The 19,676-nt window shown below is 44.8% G+C and overlaps 1 protein-coding gene across 3 annotated transcripts in view; it reads left to right on the top strand.

The window, feature by feature from the left end:
* igdcc4 (immunoglobulin superfamily, DCC subclass, member 4) overlaps nt 1-19,676 on the top strand; it is a 44,981-nt gene that overhangs the window by 2,202 nt on the left and 23,103 nt on the right. For all 3 annotated transcript variants that reach the window (XM_062989807.1, XM_062989806.1, XM_062989805.1), the window contains exons 2-7: nt 8,136-8,444; nt 10,339-10,498; nt 14,693-14,826; nt 14,931-15,062; nt 17,073-17,225; nt 17,551-17,961. In XM_062989807.1, coding sequence (XP_062845877.1) covers nt 8,136-8,444; nt 10,339-10,498; nt 14,693-14,826; nt 14,931-15,062; nt 17,073-17,225; nt 17,551-17,961 — 1,299 coding nt within the window. The remainder of the gene's footprint in view (nt 1-8,135; nt 8,445-10,338; nt 10,499-14,692; nt 14,827-14,930; nt 15,063-17,072; nt 17,226-17,550; nt 17,962-19,676) is intronic.

Here is a 19,676-nt window from a genome sequence, read left to right as displayed (position 1 = left end):
CTTTAAACAGTAGAGGGTGCTGGCGCTATACACCTCGCCTGGTTGACGTCACTGGCGCTCGGGGGAAAGATCGTATCGTGAATCGCATCGCATCGCATCGTTGGTAGAGCGTATCGTTACATCCCTAGTGAATGGATATCAAAAAAAGCAAACTAATAATACTGCCGCCTGTCCGGTTCCACAGCACCATTAGGATGAGCCTGTTTGAACTTTAAAGCCTGGTGGAGGGTGCATCAGCGATGCACAATGTAAATAATCAACAACAGAATTGTTGGGGGAATACACAGATCAGCCATAACATTAAAACCACCTCCTTGTTTCTACACTCGCTGTCCATTTATCAGCTCCACTTACCATATAGGAGCACTTTGTCGTTCTACAATTACTGACTGTAGTCCATCTGTTTCTCTGCATGCTTTGTTTAGCCCCCTTTTATGCTGTTCTTCAATGGTCGAGACCTGCATTGCACTGACATGGTTGTGGTGTGTTAGTGTGTGTTGTGCTGGTATGAGTGGATAAACACCTCGCTGTCACTGCTGGACTGAGAATAGTCCACCAAAGAAAAATATCCAGCCAACAGCGTCCTGTGACCGCTGATGAAGGTCTAGAAGATGACCGACTCAAACAGCAGCAATAGATGAGCGATCGTCTCTGACTTCACATCTACAAGGTGGACCAACTAAGTAGGAGTGTCTGATAGAGTGGACAGTGAGTGGACACGGTATTTAAAAACTGATCCACTCGTACCAGCACAACACACACTAACACACCACCGCCATGTCAGTGTCACTGGGGTCCTGACCATTGAAGAACAGGGTGAAAGCAGGCTAACGGAGCACGCAGAGAAACAGATGGACTTACAGTCAGTAATTGTAGAACAACAAAGTGCTCCTATATGGTAAGTGGAGCTGAAAAAATCAGCAAAACCTGACTCTCCGGACACACATTTGCCTATCACATACTTTTCCCTTGACCTCTCTTTCGATTTGGAGTTCTACTTTTGAAGTCGGGTGCCAAAGGGGCGAAAGCGTGTGTAGCAATCGCTCCAGTTACGTTCAGCAGATTTAAAGTCCCGCACCATCCTGTGTCTAATCCTTAAAAGATCAAATCCCCTTCTCGGCAGAACGCTTTTGTTGTGCTGGGTTGTGATTTTCTGTAAGGCTGGCCAGTTCCTCACGTCCATTGAAAGATTCGACTGGCACGATCCCATCTGGGAATCTATAGACCTGAATCCAGGGAGTCATTTGACTGTCAGATAGCAAAGAGAAGGCCTGTTATTGGCTGAATTATGCTGATTAGCTTTAAAAAAAAAACGGCTATTGGCTGTGTAACCGATTAGGCGGCTTATTTACATGACAAAGAGCCGGCGTTCAAATGCTTCTCTCACCTCTCACCCGGCCAACACAAACCACAGCTGCTGAAGCTACACTGATCAGCCATAACATTAAAACCACCTCCTTGTTTCTACACTTTGTAGTTCTACAATTACTGACTGTAGTCCATATGTTCATCTGTTTCTCTACATACCAGGACCACCACAGAGCAGGTATTATTTGGCTGGTGGGTCATTCTCAGCACTGCAGTGACACTGACATGGTGGTGGTGTGTTAGTGTGTGTTGTGCTGGTATGAGTGGATCAGACACAGCAGCGCTGCTGGAGTCTTTAAACACCGTGTCCACTCACTGTCCACTCCTACCCAGTCGGTCCACCTTGTAGATGTAAAGTCAGAGACGATCGCTCATCTATTGCTGCTGTTTGAGTTCTCGACCTTCATCAGTGGTCACAGGACGCTGCGCACGGGGCGCTGTTGGCTGGATGTTTTGGTTGGTGGACTATTCTCAGTCCAACAGTGACAGTGCTGAGAATGGGATCCACCACCTAAATAATACCTGCTCTGTCGTGGTCCTGTGGGCGTCCGGACCATTGAAGAACAGCACGAAAGCAGTCTAACAAAGCATGTAGAGAAACATATGGACTACAGTCAGTAATTGTAGAACTACAAAGTGCTTCTGTATGGGAAGTGGAGCGGATAAAATGGACAGTGAGTGTATGTTGTGGCTAGTGAAACCTAAAGCACACCCAGGTGGTATACCAAAGTACTTTAGAGAACGTGTATCTAACGTTATGGACGCTTGAGTCTGATGTAGTGACCCACCACCTTGTAGACCTGGGTAAATAAAGCAAAATGACATGCTTACAACTTGCAGTAAGTTTAAGGACGTCCCATTTTTGTTCCAGCATTGTGTATTCTGACACCTTTCTATCAGAACCAGCATTAACTTCTTCAGCAATCTGAGCTACAGGAGCTCGTCTGATGGATCGGACCACACGGGTCAGCCTTCTCTAACCGCCTTGGTCGCCCATGACCCTGTCGCCGGTTTACCACTGCAGACCGGGAACACCCCACAAGAGCTGCAGTTTTGGAGATGCTCTGATCTGACCCAGTCGTCCAGCCATCCAGCCATCTAGTCTTATATCCCACCCACTAACAGGTCCCGTGATGAAGAGATAATCAGTGTTGTTCACTCCACTTGTCAGTGGTCAAAATGTTATGCCTGGTCGGTGTATGTCTCCATTCTATCAATTTCTACAAATAGCCTGAACGTTTCCGCCCAAGCAGTGCATCACCTAAGCTCTAAAAATATCCAGCCAAGTACCTGTAAAAATGCCAGGAAGTGGATGGACTGATGTAAATTGATTCCTAGTGTGTGTGTGATGGAGAAATCAGCCAGCATTACCTGACTCTGACTGACAGGAACAGATTCAGGATGCTCCCAGACCCACTTCAACCCTGATCAGGATAAAGGGGTTACTAAAATGAATAGTTTTTCCCAATTAAGAGGTCTATTATGTATGAGTCTCAATTCTAGCAGTGCTGTCGGCCGGCCAAGGCAAGGCAAGTTTATTTGTATAGCACCTTTCATACACATTTGCAATTCAAAGTGCTTTACATAAGGAAAAAAATAATTAAAAGCGTTAAAACATTCCTGAGATCTAGAACCTCAGAAAGACTTCTTGCAAACATTTAGTTACAATTAAGACAACATGAAATTCAAACAAGAGAGATAAAAAATTAAGAACATGAAAACTAAAAGAAAATATAGTAAAATATACACTATATACACAATTTAGAAGAGCATGAAAAACTAAAAGAGATATGGTAAAATGAGGGTAATAGCAAAAATTTCGAGCTCAATCATAGGCACAAGAAAAAAAGAAAAGTTTTTAACCTGGATTTAAAGATTTCTACATTTGCGGAACATCTAATATCTCCTGGCAGTCTGTTCCAGTTATATGCAGCCCAACAGCTAAATGCTGCTTCACCATGTTTAGTTTGGACTCTGGGCTCAACTAGCTGACCCGAGTCCATGGATCTAAGAGATCTACTGCGTTTATATTCTCTAAACATTTCTGAGATGTATTCTGGGCCTAACCCATTCAGTGATTTATAGACCAGACGTCTACACAGACGTAATTGGCTATGTCTGGAGGGAAGGGTGGCCTAACTCGGGCCCACTGTTTCCCCAGCCAGCTGATAGAAGAGCTCAAGATCTCAGATCTCAAGATCCCTGTACTGCTGTGCCACCCAAGCGCCAATCTAGTGCCTTTCTGATTATTGGCTGAATGATTACCATTACTGACTGTAGTCCATCTGTTTCTCGGCATACTTTTTAGCCTGCTTTCACACTGTTCTTCAATGGTCAGGACCCCCACAGGACCACCACAGAGCAGGTATTATTTGAGTGGTGGATCATACTCAGCACTGCAGTGACACTGACTGCTGATGGTGGTGGTGTGTTAGTGTGTGTTGTGCTGGTATGAGTGGATCGGACACAGCAGCGCTGCTGGAGTTTTTAAACACCTCACTGTCCCTGCTGGACTGAGAATAGTCCACCAACCGGAAATATCCAGCCAACGGCGCCCCGTGGCGCGTCCTGTGACCGCTGATGACGGTCTAGAAGATGACCGACTCAAACAGCAGCAATAGATGAGCGATCGTCTCTGACTTTACATCTACAAGGTGGACCAACTAGGTAGGAGTGTCTAATAGAGTGGACAGTGAGTGGACACGGTATTTAAAAACTCCAGCACAACACACACTAACACACCACCACCATGTCAGTGTCACTGCAGTTCTGGGAATGAGCCACCACCTAAATAATACCTACTCTGTAGTGGTCCTGTGGGGGTCCTGACCTTTGAAGAACAGTGTAAAAGCAATCAGTAATTGTAGAATTACAAAGTGCTTATATATGGTAAGTAGAGCTGATAAAATGACATGCACACAAGGTGGTCAACAGTTTGGCGCACTCTCCCGGTGTCGGCTTGGGTTTAACCAAATAGTCTAGTATTTTTATCTCTAAAACATGCATTCGGTGGATTGGTAACTAAAAACTACAGTGTGTGGCGGCTCGTCCAGGGTTTATACCTGCCTTGTGCCGAGTGTTTCTGTGTGGCCTTTGGACCTGCTGCAACCCTGATCAATATGGATCACTTTATACAGATAGGAGAAGTGAGTGAAGAGTTGTGGTTAATAATTGTGGTTTGCGTGTGAGCGAGGATGCACGGGTATCCCCCTGTATGATCAAATATGGGCAAAGGAAGAACCTTACAGAGTGAGAAAACATTTACCACTTTGTAATTTCGCTGTTCCTTTTCACCACACTTAAAAGACGTTTTGGCACCGAGGATACCAAGTCATTTAGTGTTTCGGGGTTTTATTTTGTCCCGTTCTTCCTTCAAACACGTCGTTTCAAAATTCTCCACACGTTCTCTATTGGGGACAGGTCAGGACTGCAGGCGGGCCAGTCCGGTACCCGTACCCTCTTCTTCCGCAGCCGTGTGTGGCATGTGGTCGTCCCTGGAAGAGACGACGTCTTGAAGGCAGCACGTGTCGCTCTAAGATCTCGATGTACTTTTCTGCATTAATGCTGCATCACAGAAGTGTAAATGACCATTACCAAGGGTACTGACACACCCTCATACCATGACACACCCTGGCTTTTGGACTTGTTCCTGATAACAGTCTGGATGGTCCTTTTCGTCTTTGGTTCATCTGACCACAATACACGCTTCCACTGTGTGATGGTCCATCCTAGATGCCTCCGAGCCCAGAGAAGTCGACGCCTCTTCTGGACATGGTTAACATTAGGTTTCTACTTTGCACAGTAAAGTATTAAGTGGCATTTGTGCATGTAACTCTGTATTGTAGTGCTTGATAAAGGTTTGCCAAAGTAATCCCTCACCCATGTGGTTATATCAGCTATTGTTGAGTGGCGGTTCTTGATGCAGTGCCGTCTGAGGGATCGAAGATTCGGCCTTTACGCACTGAAATTCCTCCCGATTCATTGAATCGTTTAATGATATTGTGCACTGTAGAGGGAGAAAAATGCAAATCCCTTCCAATCTTTCTTTGAGGTACAGGAGGTACCTCAGCCTTGATGCTGGATGCTGCTTTTGTACCAAACCTTGATTACAAACACATCATTATTTAGTTTTTTCACCTCCTTACTAACCCTAAATTGTCACAGGCCTGAAATGCATGAATGGCTAACACCTCGTCTCTTGCAGGCTCCAGTCAGGCTCTCACCCTCGTTTTTGGCCTTTTGAAATGGAGTATCCAGTGTGTTTGATTGTGAGTGTAATGAAGGACTCGCAGCTGCAGGTCTATAGTGCAGGTCTTTAAATGTCAGAAGGATCCCTGCCTCCCCGCTGTTCAGATCTCAGCTGCTCTACGTCTAAGGAACTTGTTCTCTTGTTCTTGTTCTTACTTTATTTTCGGCACTTTCTTACTGTCCATTTTATCAGCTCCACTTACCATATTACTTACAATTACTGACTGTAGTCCATCTGTTTCTTTGCATGCTTTGTTAGCCCACTTTCATGCTGTTCTTCAATGGTCAGTACTCACCCACAGAGCAGGTATTATTTAGGTGGTGGATCATTGTCAGCACTGTAGTGATGTAGTAACACTGACATGGTGGTGGTGTGTATACCGTGTCCACTCACTGTCCACTCTATCAGACACTCCTACCTAGTCGGTCCACCTTGTAGATGTAAAGTCAGAGACGATCGCTCATCTATTGCTGCTGTTTGACTTGGTCATCTTCTAGACCTTGGCTGGATGTTTTTATTGGTTGGTAGACTATTCTCAGTCCAGCAATGACAAGTGAGGTCACTCCAGCAGCACTGCTGTGTCTGATCCACTCATACCAGCACAGCACACAATAACACACCACCACCATCAGTGGTCAGTGTCACTGCAGTGCTGAGAATGACCATTGAAGAACAGCATGAAAGGGTGGCAACAAAGCATGCAGAGAAACAGATGGACTACAGTCAGTAATTGTAGAACTACAAAGTGCTCTTATATGGTAAGTCGAGCTGATAAAATGGACAGTGAGTGTAGAAACGTGGAGGTGGTTTTAATGTTAAATGTTGCACAGACGCACCTATAGGTGTGTGTGTGTGTGTGTGTGTGTGTGTGTGTGTGTGTGTGTGTGTGTGTGTGTGTGTGTGTGTGTGCTTACTCTTTGTTGTAATCTAAACTCATTACACAGTCAGTTCCACATTTACATTTCCAATCACATTTTCTCTCCCCTTTGTCAGCAGAATGTCGTTCTATAGAGGATTTCCTGAGCGTACTACACTTCACGTGATTGGTAACCGAGAGGTGATGCTGTTCAGCGGTTAGTGGTTTGGGGGTGAGAATGTGAGATGCTGGTTAGTAGGAAAATAATATTGTAATTATGTAATAGGATAGTTATGTAGGGTTACTGAAAAGTGTAGTTCTACAATTACTGACTGTAGTCCATCTGTTTCTCTGCATGCTTTGTTAGCCCGCTTTCATGCTGTTCTTCAATGGTCAGGACTCTCCCACGACCACTACAGAGCAGGTATTATTTGTTAGCCCGCTGATGAAGGTCTCAAAGATGACCAACTTAAACAGTTGTAGCCTAGGGGTGAGGTTCTTGACTAGTAAGCAGAAGGTTGCTGGTTCAAACCCCACAACCGCCAGGTTGCCACTGTTAAGCACTGTCTAATAGAGTGGACAGTGAGTGGACACGGTGTCTGATCCACTCATACCAGCACAACACACTCTAACACACCACCACCATCAGTGGTCAGTGTCACTGCAGTGCTGAGAATGATCCGCCACCCAAATAATACCTGCTCTGTTATGGTCCTGGGAGAGTCCTGACCATTGAAGAACAGCATGAAAGGGGGCTAATAAAGCATGCAGAGAAACAGATAGACTACAGTCAGTAATTGTAGAACTGCAAAGTGCTTCTATATGGTAAGTGGAGCTGATAAAATGGACAGTGTGTGTAGAAACAAGGAGGTGGTTTTAATGTTATGCTGATCGGTAAAATAAATCTTAGCCAGCATATAAAAATGGCCACCTACACACACGTTGCTGGTGTAGCATCTGTTCTCACTTTATCTTAGGAAATAAATCCATGTCCCATTAGCCTAATTAATTGTGAGCTTTATTGCACCACATTGAGTCTGAGCCGTATAACAGCTTGTGCTTGTGTGTGTGTGTGTGTGTGTGTGTGTGTGTGTGTGTGTGTGTGTGTGTGTGTGTGTGTGTGTGTGTGTGTGTGTATATGGTCCTCATTCTCTAGCCTGTGACCTGTACTGTATCCGAGTACCGCCCGTGCTAAATCCAGTTAGCCGTCTTGACCAGGGACCAAGCGTAGAGACTAACACACACATTTAGCAGTGTGTGTTAGTGTATCAGTCATTGTGTGCGCATGTGTTGGTGTGTATGCCCCCGTGTGTGTCAGTGTATGCTTGAGCGTTGGTGTGCTTGGTCTCTGTCTATAAGTCAAGTCAGACTTCGACGTTGTCTCAAAGCAACTATACAGAATCCAGGACCGACAGACCAAAAACCTCCGTTGAGCAAGCCAAGGGTGACACTGATTTCAAAAATGTCCTATTGGTGGAATGGTTTCCGCAGACACACACGCCAAGGTCTTTCCAGAGGAGTGAAGGCTGTTATAGCTACAAGTCCATACTCCACATCCATCCATGCCCTTGGTTTTGTAACTGGATCTAACAAGCGCATGGTCATATGTCCACATGCTGTTGGGTATATTTGTTTCTGTAATAACTTGTCTTCCCGCTGCAGACCGTCCCGAGTCCCTCGAGCTGAGCTGCGGCGCTGGTCCGATCGACGCGGTGTTAGAGCCTCGACGTCCTCTGCTCCTGGAGTGTCATCTGGGAAGTTTCGAGCCTTTCCTCAACATCACCTGGTTCCGGAACGGCGCGGCGCTGAGCGAGGGCGAGGCTGTGCGAGTCCTTCCTAACAGTTCATTGCTGCTGCTGCCCTCCACTCACGACGGTCAGCCACCGGCGGGCGTAGAGGGCGACTACAGCTGTCTGAGCGGCAGCTCGTTCGGGACGCTCACCAGCCGGAGCGTCACTCTGCGACTGGCCCGTGAGTATCTCCTCCGCAATGTCTGAAGATAGATACACCGATCAGCCATAACATTAAAACCACCTCCTTGTTTCTACACTCACTGTCCATTTTATCAGCTCCACTTACCATATAGGAGCACTTTGTAGTTCTACAATTACTGACTGTAGTTCATCTGTTTCTCTACATACTTTTTAACCTGCTTTCACCCTGTTCTTTAATGGTCAGGACCCCCACAGGACCACCACAGAGCAGGTATTATTTGGGTAGTGGGTCATTCTCAGCACTGCAGTGACACTGACCTGGTGGTGGTGTGTTAGTGTGTGTTGTGCTGGTATGAGTGGATCAGACACAGCAGCGCTGATGGAGTTTTTAAACACCTCACTGTCCCTGCTGGACTGAGAATAGTCCACCAACCAAAAACATCCAGCCAACAGCGCCCCATGGGCAGCGTCCTGTGACCACTGATGAAGGTCTAGAAGATGACCGACTCAAACAGCAGCAATAGACGAGCGATCGTCTCTGACTTTACATCTACAAGTTGGACCAACTAGCTGTGTCTGATCCACTCATACCAGCACAACACACACTAACACACCACCACCATGTCAGTGTCACTGCAGTGCTAAAAATGATCCACCACCCAAATAATACCTGCTCTGTGGTGGTCCTGGGAGAGTCCTGACCATTGAGGAACAGCATGAAAGGGGGCTAACAAAGCATGCAGAGAAACAGATGGACTACAGTCTACAGTGGAGCTGATAAAAAGGACAGTGAGTGTAGAAACAAGGAGGTGGTTTTAATGTTATGACTGATCAGTATATATGTATACATTTAATAGAACGCTTTATCCTTTACCAAGCAAGGTTTGTATGGCCATGCAGCCCTATTTTAGATTCGAATGAATGCGAAGATGAAGTCTGTACCGGAGAGCTCCATGTATTCGTAACAGCAGTGGAACTGATCTAATCAGCACTGTGAGATGTTTGCTTTATATGCACGAGCTGTGCGGAAAAGTGCAATATCATGTAACCTGGTGGAGGAAAATGTGCGTTCTGACGTCAACTCCCGCCCCCTATAGCTGCATATTTATCACACCGTCCAGTGGCCCTAAGATCAATCGCTATGGACACACACACACACATATATATACATATGAAATATTACATTAAACGTGACCCTTGGCATGTAGTAAACAAAGCGAAGAAAAAGCCCCGTCAGCAGGAACACGCAGGAATGATTAGGGCAGTGCTATTTACTTTCTCTAGCAGCTATCTAGTTTCCAGCTGTGTGCATGTGTGTGTGTGTGTGTGTGTGTGTTTACTTTAGGCCACATGTGGTGAAACATTCTGAAAAATCCTGCGCTAATGTTTAACCAGTCGTTATCTCTCGCTCCCTGTGTGTGTATCATCCCAAAGGCTCTGTGTGCTCATTGAGAAACTTGCGCTTGGGATGGCAAACGCATGTATGATCAAAGATCAGTGGGAAGATCCGGTCCTGATCAGGTGGGGTTCTGATAAGGGCTGGGTTGTAGGAACCTGGTGCTGAAATATTACTGTCTAAAGAAAGTTAATCTGAACTAATATATGTATATCAGATCGGCGACAGGGTCATGGGCGGCCGAGGCTCATTGATGCACGTGGTGAGCGAAGGCTGACCTCAATCCAATCGAGCATCTGTGGGACGTGCTGGACAAACAAGTCCGATCCGTGGAGGCCCCACCTCACAGCTTAGAGGAGTTAAATCTACAGGATCTGCTGCTGACATCTTGCTGCCAGATACCACAGCACACCTTCAGGGGTCTAGTGGAGTCCATGCCTCTATGGGTCAGGGCTGTTTTGGCAGCAAAAGGAGGACCAACACAATATTAGGATGGTGGTCATAATGTTATGTTATCTCTTTATTTCACTTTCAGGGCTTTCTAACTTCCATCGGGACCCTGAACCTCAGGTTGTGCCCACTGGTGGAACTGCCCGTTTTGAGTGCAGCATAGACGGCCTACCCGCCCCCAGTATAACCTGGGAGAAAGACCGCGTGCCACTCCCTGCACCCGCTGAATCGGAAGATACGCCAAGGTGAGAGAACACTTAGCCTTTTATTTGAAGTGACTTAAAATTGAGACAGTATACACTGCGAGCGATTGGGCCTTGCTCAAGGACCCAACAGTGGCAGGCTGGCAGATGTGGGGCTTGGACTAGCGACCCTCTGATTGTTAGTCCTGTACCTTAACCAACTAATATAATGAGGTTCATTATTATAATGGTATATTGTGTAGAGTGGCAACAAGTCCCAACAACATTGTTGCACCTGCTACAGTCATACCAGAACAACACACACTACCATGTCATTACCATGTGTGTCATTGCAGTGCTGAGAATAGTTCAAAACCCAAACATCTGGTCAGTGGGGGTCATATTCATAAATGGGATCCCTCTTGACCGATAGTTGGGGTACAGGAGAGCCTAACAAGCAACAAATGAGCTACAGTCAATAAATGTATACCCACAGAATTACGTATGTACCAGATCAGTGCTACACAGATTTGTTTACTGACCTCAGATCGGTCACACGCTCCTCCTTCTACAGTGTGTGTGGATAATAAAGGGACTTCACAAGGTCACCCGTACACACGACCCAAGGACGTCCTGCTGTGAGCGAGCCTGATTGAACTCATAAATAAATCATGTCCGCGGAATGAACGTTCATTCGTGGGATGTGTCCTGCTAACCTGCTAATGCTCAGATCGACCGGCGTCGGTCTCGTGCTGCCAGAATTCCAAAATGCGCCATGCTTCCGAATACATAGGGTCTGTCCGATAACCTAGTGAGCCCTTTACATCATCCTAGGCTGTCCCAATTCTTAGATGCCTTAGAATGCTGCCTACTGAGATGCCTTAATTCTAGGGTACTGCTGGAGCCTATCCCAGCTTTTCAATGGGCGCAAGGTACACAGTAACACCCTGGACGGGACGCCAGTCCATCTCAGGGCAGACACACACACACACACACACATACACCTATAGGGCAATTCAGTGTCTCCAGTTAACCTGACTACATGTTTTTGGACTGTGGGAGGAAACCCACACAGACCTGGGGAGAACATGCAAACTCTGCACAGAAAGGACCCGGACCGCCCCCGCCTGGGAATCGAACCCGGGACCTTCTTGCTGTGAGGCGACAGTGCTACCCACTGAGCGAAGGCGCCGCCCCAGACCCATATAGCTACTGTTCAATTTGGGATTCATTCCTTTTACCCACCTGTGATGTCATCGACTTACAGTACAGTTACAGTATACAGTCTGAGCATTTGAGGGTTAAGGGCCTTGCTCAAGGGCCCAACAGCAGCAACCTGGCAGTATTCGGGCTTGAATTACTAGGCCAGTACCTTAACCACTAGGCTATAACTGCCTAGTCATGTCATGTCACTACACCATCATCACTTTGTGATGGTTGCTACACAGATAGGTCAGCTGTTGGGCTGTTAATGCAATCCTCGTAGTGATGATGTCACTCGTCTGTCCTGTCATGTGGGCACCTCACACCCAAGCTAACATAACCTGTGGCACTTCATGTGCTTCTGTAGGTCCTTTTCTGTTCTGGCCATCTCGTAGACTTGCTCAGTGGTCGTCATCTTCCTCCATGAGATTTTCAGCACTTGTTCTATAAAGCCTAAATGCGTCATGTCCATATATGGTTAGTAGCAGGATCAAGGCTTTCATTAATCATAGCTTTGTAGACCAGGTTCTACTTCTGATCCGTACCACCTGAATGTCGTCTCCTTGATCTGAAAATAGAGTCACATGGCCGGCCGTCGTCAGGTGGAGCAGTGCGATGTTCCACTAGCGCACCAGCGCTGAGATTCTGAACACCCCGGTTTGAATCTCGGGTTTGTTACTGGTTGGCTGGGTGCCATCTAGCAGGCACAATTGCCAGTGCCTGCAGCGGACATAAATTGGCCATCGAGTCTACTGGGTGGGGAAAGACCGGACTAATAAAGTGGGTTAGCAGCCCGAGGCACCTGGAGCAGGCTGCTCAAATGCAATCAGGGATCCCCAGCAGCGGAAGATCCCCCACACTGACCACGGAGACGCATCAAATCAGATAATTGTACCAGACACCAATACCTCACCACCAGTGCAGTGCAATATTGTGTTCTGTCCTGAAACAACCTCTACAGGCTGAATCCTCCACCATTACAATGATAAGTCATGCTGCCACACACACACACACATGCCTGCTCATTCAGGCTGCGTTTCCCACAGATAGCAGTCGGTCCGCTAGATTAATCGTCTATTACATGCTCATGGAGAGCAGGAGTAGGAGCTGGTCTCTGGAGAGCTGTGGTGGATTAGGTGATGGGCAGGGGCGACTCGTGCAACATGAGCTCTTCTTCAGAACTGCCATGATGCCCTGGGATTAGAACACCGGAGGGCGAGACTGATATCGACAAGCGAAAGCCTGACCAGCAGTTTTCTTCTTAGAGAACTATAAATGCTCTTTTTATAAAGGTTTGCTTTTTTATTTCGAAGGCGCATTGCAGCAGCGGTTGCACGTTGTACCAGATGTGTGAAAACACCGAATCAATACTCGTGCACTCCTTGATCCCACAGCGCCGGTCACTTAGCAGGGCAGTCCATCATTACTGCATCTGAGGAATGCAGGGGACTTGGGGACGCGTTTGTAATGTGAGTGACTGAACAGATGTAGGCACCACGAGGAGTCCGGCTTGTACACCAAATATATTGCTGCACATCATCACCAAAAAAACCTCTTTCTGTCAGTAAAGCATTATAAAAAACATTCCCCGACAGTGAAATATGGTGGAGGTAGCATCATTGTTTGGGGCTGCTTTAGGGCATTTAACAAAATAATGAGAGGGATCAGGTCCATCGCTTAATAGATGCTGGATAATGCAAGTTTGAGAAACTACAGAAAATATCAACCCTGATTTTTTTTTTCCTGTGTTTTTACAGCATATGGTAATACATTCTGGGTACACAGGGTTATTTTACCTGTGTTTCTACCAGGTTTTTTTTTTTACTACCTGTGTTTTTACAGCATATGTTAATAAATTCTGGGTACACAGGTTTTTATTTTTTTACCTGTTTCTACCAGGGTTTTTTTTTTTTTTTTTTTACACCTGTGTTTTTACAGCATATGTTAATAAATTCTGGGTACACAGGGTTTTTTTTTTTACCTGTGTTTCTACCAGGGTTGTTTTACCTGTGTTTTTGCAGCATAGGGTAATACATTCTGGGTACACAGGGTTTTTTTTAACCTGGGTTTTTACCAGGGTTGTTTTGTACCTGTGTTTTTACAGCATAGGGTAATACATTCTGGGTACACAGGGGTTTTTTTACCTGTGTTTTTACCAGGGTTGTAATTGCCTGTGTTTTACCAGGGTTGTTTTGTGCCTGTGTTTTTACAGCATAGGGTAATACATTCTGGGTACACAGGGTTTTTTACCTGTGTTTTTACCAGGGTTGTTTTGCCTGTGTTTCTACCAGGGTTGTAATTGCCTGTGTTTTACCAGGGTTGTTTTGTACCTGTGTTTTTACAGCATAGGGTAATACATTCTGGGTACACAGGTTTTTTTTACCTGTGTCTTTACCAGGGTTGTTTTACCTGTGTTTCTATCAGGGTTGTAATTGCCTGTGTTTTACCAGGGTTGTTTTACCTGTGTTTTTACAGCATAGGTTAATACATTCTGGGTACACAGGGTTTCTTTTTACCTGTGTTTTTACCAGGGATGTTTTACCTGTGTTTTTTTCCAGTGTTGTTTTTACCAGGGTTTTTTTTTTTTTTTTTTTTTTTTACCTGTGTCTTTACAGCATAGGTTAATACATTCTGGGTACACACGTTTTTTTTTACCTGTGTTTTTACCAGGGTTGTAATTGCCTGTGTTTTACCAGGGTTGTTTTGTGCCTGTGTTTTTACAGCATAGGGTAATACATTCTGGGTACACAGGGTTTTTTACCTGTGTTTTTACCAGGGTTGTTTTGCCTGTGTTTCTACCAGGGTTGTAATTGCCTGTGTTTTACCAGGGTTGTTTTGTACCTGTGTTTTTACAGCATAGGGTAATACATTCTGGGTACACAGGTTTTTTTACCTGTGTTTCTATTAGGGTTGTTTTTACCTGTGTTTTGACCAGGGTTGTTTTTACTTGTATTTTTACTGGGGTTGTTTTACCTGTGTTTTTACCAGTGAATGAATGAATGACTGTGCAATGATTACTTTTACACCCAGTAATACTTCTCTTTCCCTCAACAGGTATGTAACTCTTCCAAATGGCATCCTTCACATTTTGGAGGTGACTGAGGAGGACCAGGGTTCGTATCGCTGCGTTGCATCCAACTCTGCTCACAAGCGCTACAGCCACGATGCTTCACTCACAGTCACATCAGGTAACCAACACACACACACACACACACACACACACACACACACACACACACACACCTCACCCCTGTATACAGAACGTATTAACCTATGCTGTGATTATATTAAGGTCCTTCTGGAGAGAATGAGGTGATAATCACAGCCCCGCCGCGAGACGTGACAGTGGTGTTAGGTCGGCCAGCGGTGCTGGAGTGTATGGCTCATGGTCAACCGAAACCTTTTGTGTCCTGGAGTAGGCAGGGTAAGAAGTAACACACACACACACACACACACACACACATGGATGTGTTTCTGCTGGATCATTTTTGCTGTTTTTTGGCTGACCCATCCACCTTTAGTTTACGAGTTCCTCCCTGGGTGGTCTGTCTTTTATTGTACACTTCTATTAAAAAGCCTTTATATGGTCTTTTGACCATAGAGAAGCCTGTGCGGCGATTATTTTTGGGCCTGTGTTTTTACCAGGGTTGTTTTACCTGTGGTTGTACCAGTGTTGTTTTACCTGTGTTTTTTACCAGTGTTGTTTTTACCTGTGTTCTTACCAGGGTTGTTTTTTTACCTGTGTTTTTACCAGTGTTGTTTTTAGCTGTGTTTTTACCAGAGTTGTTTTTCCCTGTGGTTGTACCAGGGTTATTTTACCTGTGTTGTTACTAGGGTTTTTATTAACTGTGTTTTTACCAGGGTTGTTTTAACTGTGTTTTTACCAGGGTTGTTTTTACCTGTGTTGTTACTAGGGTTTTTATTAACTGTGTTTTTTACCAGGGTTGTTTTACCTGTGTTTTTATTAGGGTTGTATTTGTGGTTTTACCAGTGTTGTTATTTACCTGTGTTGTTACTAGGGTTTTTATTAACTGTTTTTACCAGGGATGTTTAACCTGTGTTTTTTTTTAAAACAATTTTTTACATGTTTTTACCAGGGATGTTATCTGTGTTTTTAACAGTGTTGTTTTTACCTGTGTTTTACCATTGTTGTTTTTACCTGTGTTTTTACCAGAGTTGTTTTTACCTGTGGTTTTACCTGTGTTGTTTTACCTGTGTTTTACTAATGTTGTTATTTACCTGTGTTTTTATTAGGGTTTTATCTGTGGTTTTACCAGTGTTGTTGTTTACCTGTGTTGTTACTAGGGTTTTTATTAACTGTGTTTTTACCAGGGCTGTTTTTCCTGTGTTTTTACCAGGGATGTTTAACCTGTGTTTTTGTACTATTTTTTACCTGTGTTTTTACCAGGAATGTTATCTGTGTTTTTACCAGTGTTGTTTTTACCTGTGTTTTTACCCGTGTTTTTTTTTTACCAGGGTTGTTTTTTACCTGTGTGACTTGAGGTTTGGGTTCGATTGTGGTAGCACTCGAATAATCTGTTTTACACTGGGACATGATGCAAAATATCCACATTGTTTAAGTAAATAATAACAAAGACACAAAAAGCCACGTGTGCAGAGTTTAACATACGGACACATCAGCTCTGTTCTGATTCTTTATTTCAGTTAATTACCTGGTCATTACCATCCATAATATGGCCAAACTTTTTCATTAATCTGTTATATAATTACATAAAATACTTAAATAGCTCTGGATCATGAGCCATACTGTACAGAGCACAGACTGGACGTGTACTGGAGCACCGAACACAGCAAAACTCTGGCACACTGGTGGGCACCGGAGCTCTGAGCTATTTTCTCAGCAGTATGATGCAATCCAGTACCAACATCCAGTTCGATTCCTTTCTAACCACGTAATGATCTGGGTCATGGATGAACGTATATTCCTTTCTTTATTGTCTGCTGTTCATTCCCTGTAGAGCTAATTAAAGTGCCTCACGCCACACCAGCACCATGTGGGTTCTGTGGTGATGTACTGCCTCCTGCTGGTAGAGGGTACACATCAAGCTCACAGCTTGGAATGGATTATGTTTTTAGATACTGCTTAGTCAATCGACCTGCCAATTATTGGTCTGTTCTGTCCTAATATAGAATGTAATGGTCATTCTGAATTGGTCATAAAACTCTTATGATTGGAAGTGCATGGAGACCCTTCTACTTAGTCAATGTAGGTATAACTGCTGCATCTATTGCTAACAGGTGCTTAAACCCACGATCCATAGACAAACAAGTTCCCTCAATCGAATATGTATATCTCTAGGAGCAACAACATCTCAGCCAGGAAACTGTAGACCAAACACTTAATGCAAATTCTATTCTGTTTTTATTAGTTCATTAATTTGTGTCATTGAATAACTTCATTTTTGGGTTTTAGATGGAAAACCCATTTCCACAGATGTACTGGTCCTGGCCACCAACCTTGTAATCCCTCACTCGCTCAGTCACCATGCAGGAGTGTACGTGTGCCGTGCTAACAAGCCCAAAACCCGTGAGTTTGTCTCTGCGTCCGCTCAGCTCACTGTACTGGGTAAGAGTGCTTAACATCACTGCTTCATCAACATTTTATATTTTATTTATTTTATATATATATATATATATATATATATATATATATATATATATATATATATATATATATATATATATATATATATATATATACACACACATTTCAATATATAACATTTTATATTTTATCTATTATAAATACAGTATATAAATTTAAATATATCATTATTTATTTATTAATTTTCCCTCTCCTTTTTTTTATTATTGCTCCTTTTTTTATTTATTTTTTCTTATTTTAAAATCTATTATTTTTGTTCCTTTTTCCGGTCTCCGTCCTCTGGTAGCCTCCCCAGTGATCGTACAGCCTCCGGAGTCAGCGTCTCTATCTCGCGGTAACACCGCCAGGTTCGTATGTGGCAGTCTGGCCTCCCCGGCCGCGTCTCTGCTCTGGTTGAAGGACGGAAAGCGTCTGCAATGGACCGCTCGTGTAAAAACTCAGAGCCCCGGCGTGCTCCTCATCAACCAGCTGCGCACGGATGACGCCGGCTACTACCAGTGCCTCGCCTCTAACGGCCTGGGTACAGCCTGCGCTACTGCCAAGCTGTCGGTCATCGTAAGGGCGGGGGTTCCCAGCCCTCCTGTTCACCTCCAAGCTGCGCCCCTCTCCGGCACCTCGGTACTGCTTACGTGGGAACCACCGGAACACAACCGCGAGCAGGTCATTGGCTTCTCCATCCACTACCAGCATGCTACAGGTGAGAGGTGGTCATGTGACGTGTGAGATATTAATATTATTACAGTACTACACAAAATTTCAAAGATACACTATATTGCCAAAAGTATTCACTCACCCGTCCAAATCATTGAATTCAGGTGTTCCAATAACTTCCATGGCCACAGGTGTATAAACCCAAGCACCTAGGCACGAGGCAGACTGCTTCTACAAACATTTGTGAAAGAATGGGTCACTCCTATGAGCTCAGTGAATTCCAGCATGGTACCGCGATATGATGCCACCTGTGCAACAAGTCCAGTCGTGAAATTTCCTCACTACTAAATATTCCACAGTCGACTGTCAGTGCTGTTATAACAAAGTGGAAGCGATTGGGAACGACAGCAACTCAGCCACCAAGTGGTAGCCACGTAAAATGACAGAGCGGATCAGCGGATGCTGGGGCACATAGTGCGCAGAGGTCGCCGACTTTCTGCTGAGTCGATCGCTACAGACCTCCAAACTTCATGTGGCTTCAGAGAGCTTGATGGAATGGGTTTCCACGGCCGAGCAGCTGCGTCCAAGCCTTACATCACCGAGCACTCTAGAGCAGTGGAGACGTGTTCTCTGAAGTGACGCATCACGCTTCTCCGTCTGGCGATCCGATGGACGAGTCTGGGTGGGTTTGGCGGTTGCCAGGAGAACGGTACTTGTCTGATTGCATTGTGCCGAGTGTAAAGTTTGGTGGAGGGGGATTATGGTGTGGGGTTGTTTTTCAGGAGTTGGGAGTTTTCATGCTCCCAACTTTGTGGGAACAGTTTGGGGATGGCCCCTTCCTGTTCCAACATGACTGCTCACCAGTGCACAAAGCAAGCTCCATAAAGACGTGGATGAGCAAGTTTGGTGTGGAAGAACCTGAGTCCTGACCTCTACCCGATAGAACACCTTTGGGATGAATTAGAGCGGAGACTATGATTAGAGCCAGGCATCAGTGTCTGACCTCACAAACACACTTCTAGACCTTGTGGAAAGCTTTCCCAGAAGAGTTGAAGCTGTTATAGCTGCAAAGGGTGGGTCAACAGCATATTAAACCCTATGGATTAAGAATGGGACTCAAGTCACTCAGGTTCATATGCGTGTGAAGGCAGATGAGCGAATACTTTTGGTGATGTAGTGTATGTACCGGCACATTCTGTGTAAAGCCATTAACAAACTTGCACGTTCAAACTAAGGTGTTAATGACTCTAAAAGCCAGGTGTTTTGATCAGTGGGATTTAGAGGTGCCTACTAATTTTGCTATTGGTAACAGTAAACGTCATTTTAAATGTCGGAGGATTATGAGAGAAAATTGAACACATGCCTGAAGCTGAGAACGTGTGAAAGCACTTCTAGAGATACTCAATCCACAGTATGGCAAACTATGCACGAATATAGAAGAATCACTACTGTTGCCTGTTGTGAAAAAGGCAACAGGCAAATCTCCTCAAAGATAGCGACCTGGGCGAGAATCTAACCCAGTCTTCTGTGAGCACCGTTGCTGTGCGACACCCACACTACCAACTGTGCCACTCTGGCGCCCTGCAGAAATCCAAGTGATTCCAAAGCATCAAATGTCAGGATTTGCTTTGTCTAGGATTCTTTTGTTGTCTGTGGACGCTTTAATGAATGCTCGTCAAATGTCATCCTTCCTAAATCCCAATTTTGTTCTCTCTCTCTCTCTCTCTCTCTCTCTCTCTGTCTTTGTATATAACTGTATTG

This window comes from Trichomycterus rosablanca, chromosome 27, assembly GCF_030014385.1.
Source record: "Trichomycterus rosablanca isolate fTriRos1 chromosome 27, fTriRos1.hap1, whole genome shotgun sequence".
NCBI lineage: Eukaryota > Metazoa > Chordata > Actinopteri > Siluriformes > Trichomycteridae > Trichomycterus > Trichomycterus rosablanca.
The sequence above is the reverse complement of the archived record's forward strand: the minus strand, read 5'-3'. Positions and strand labels throughout refer to the sequence as shown.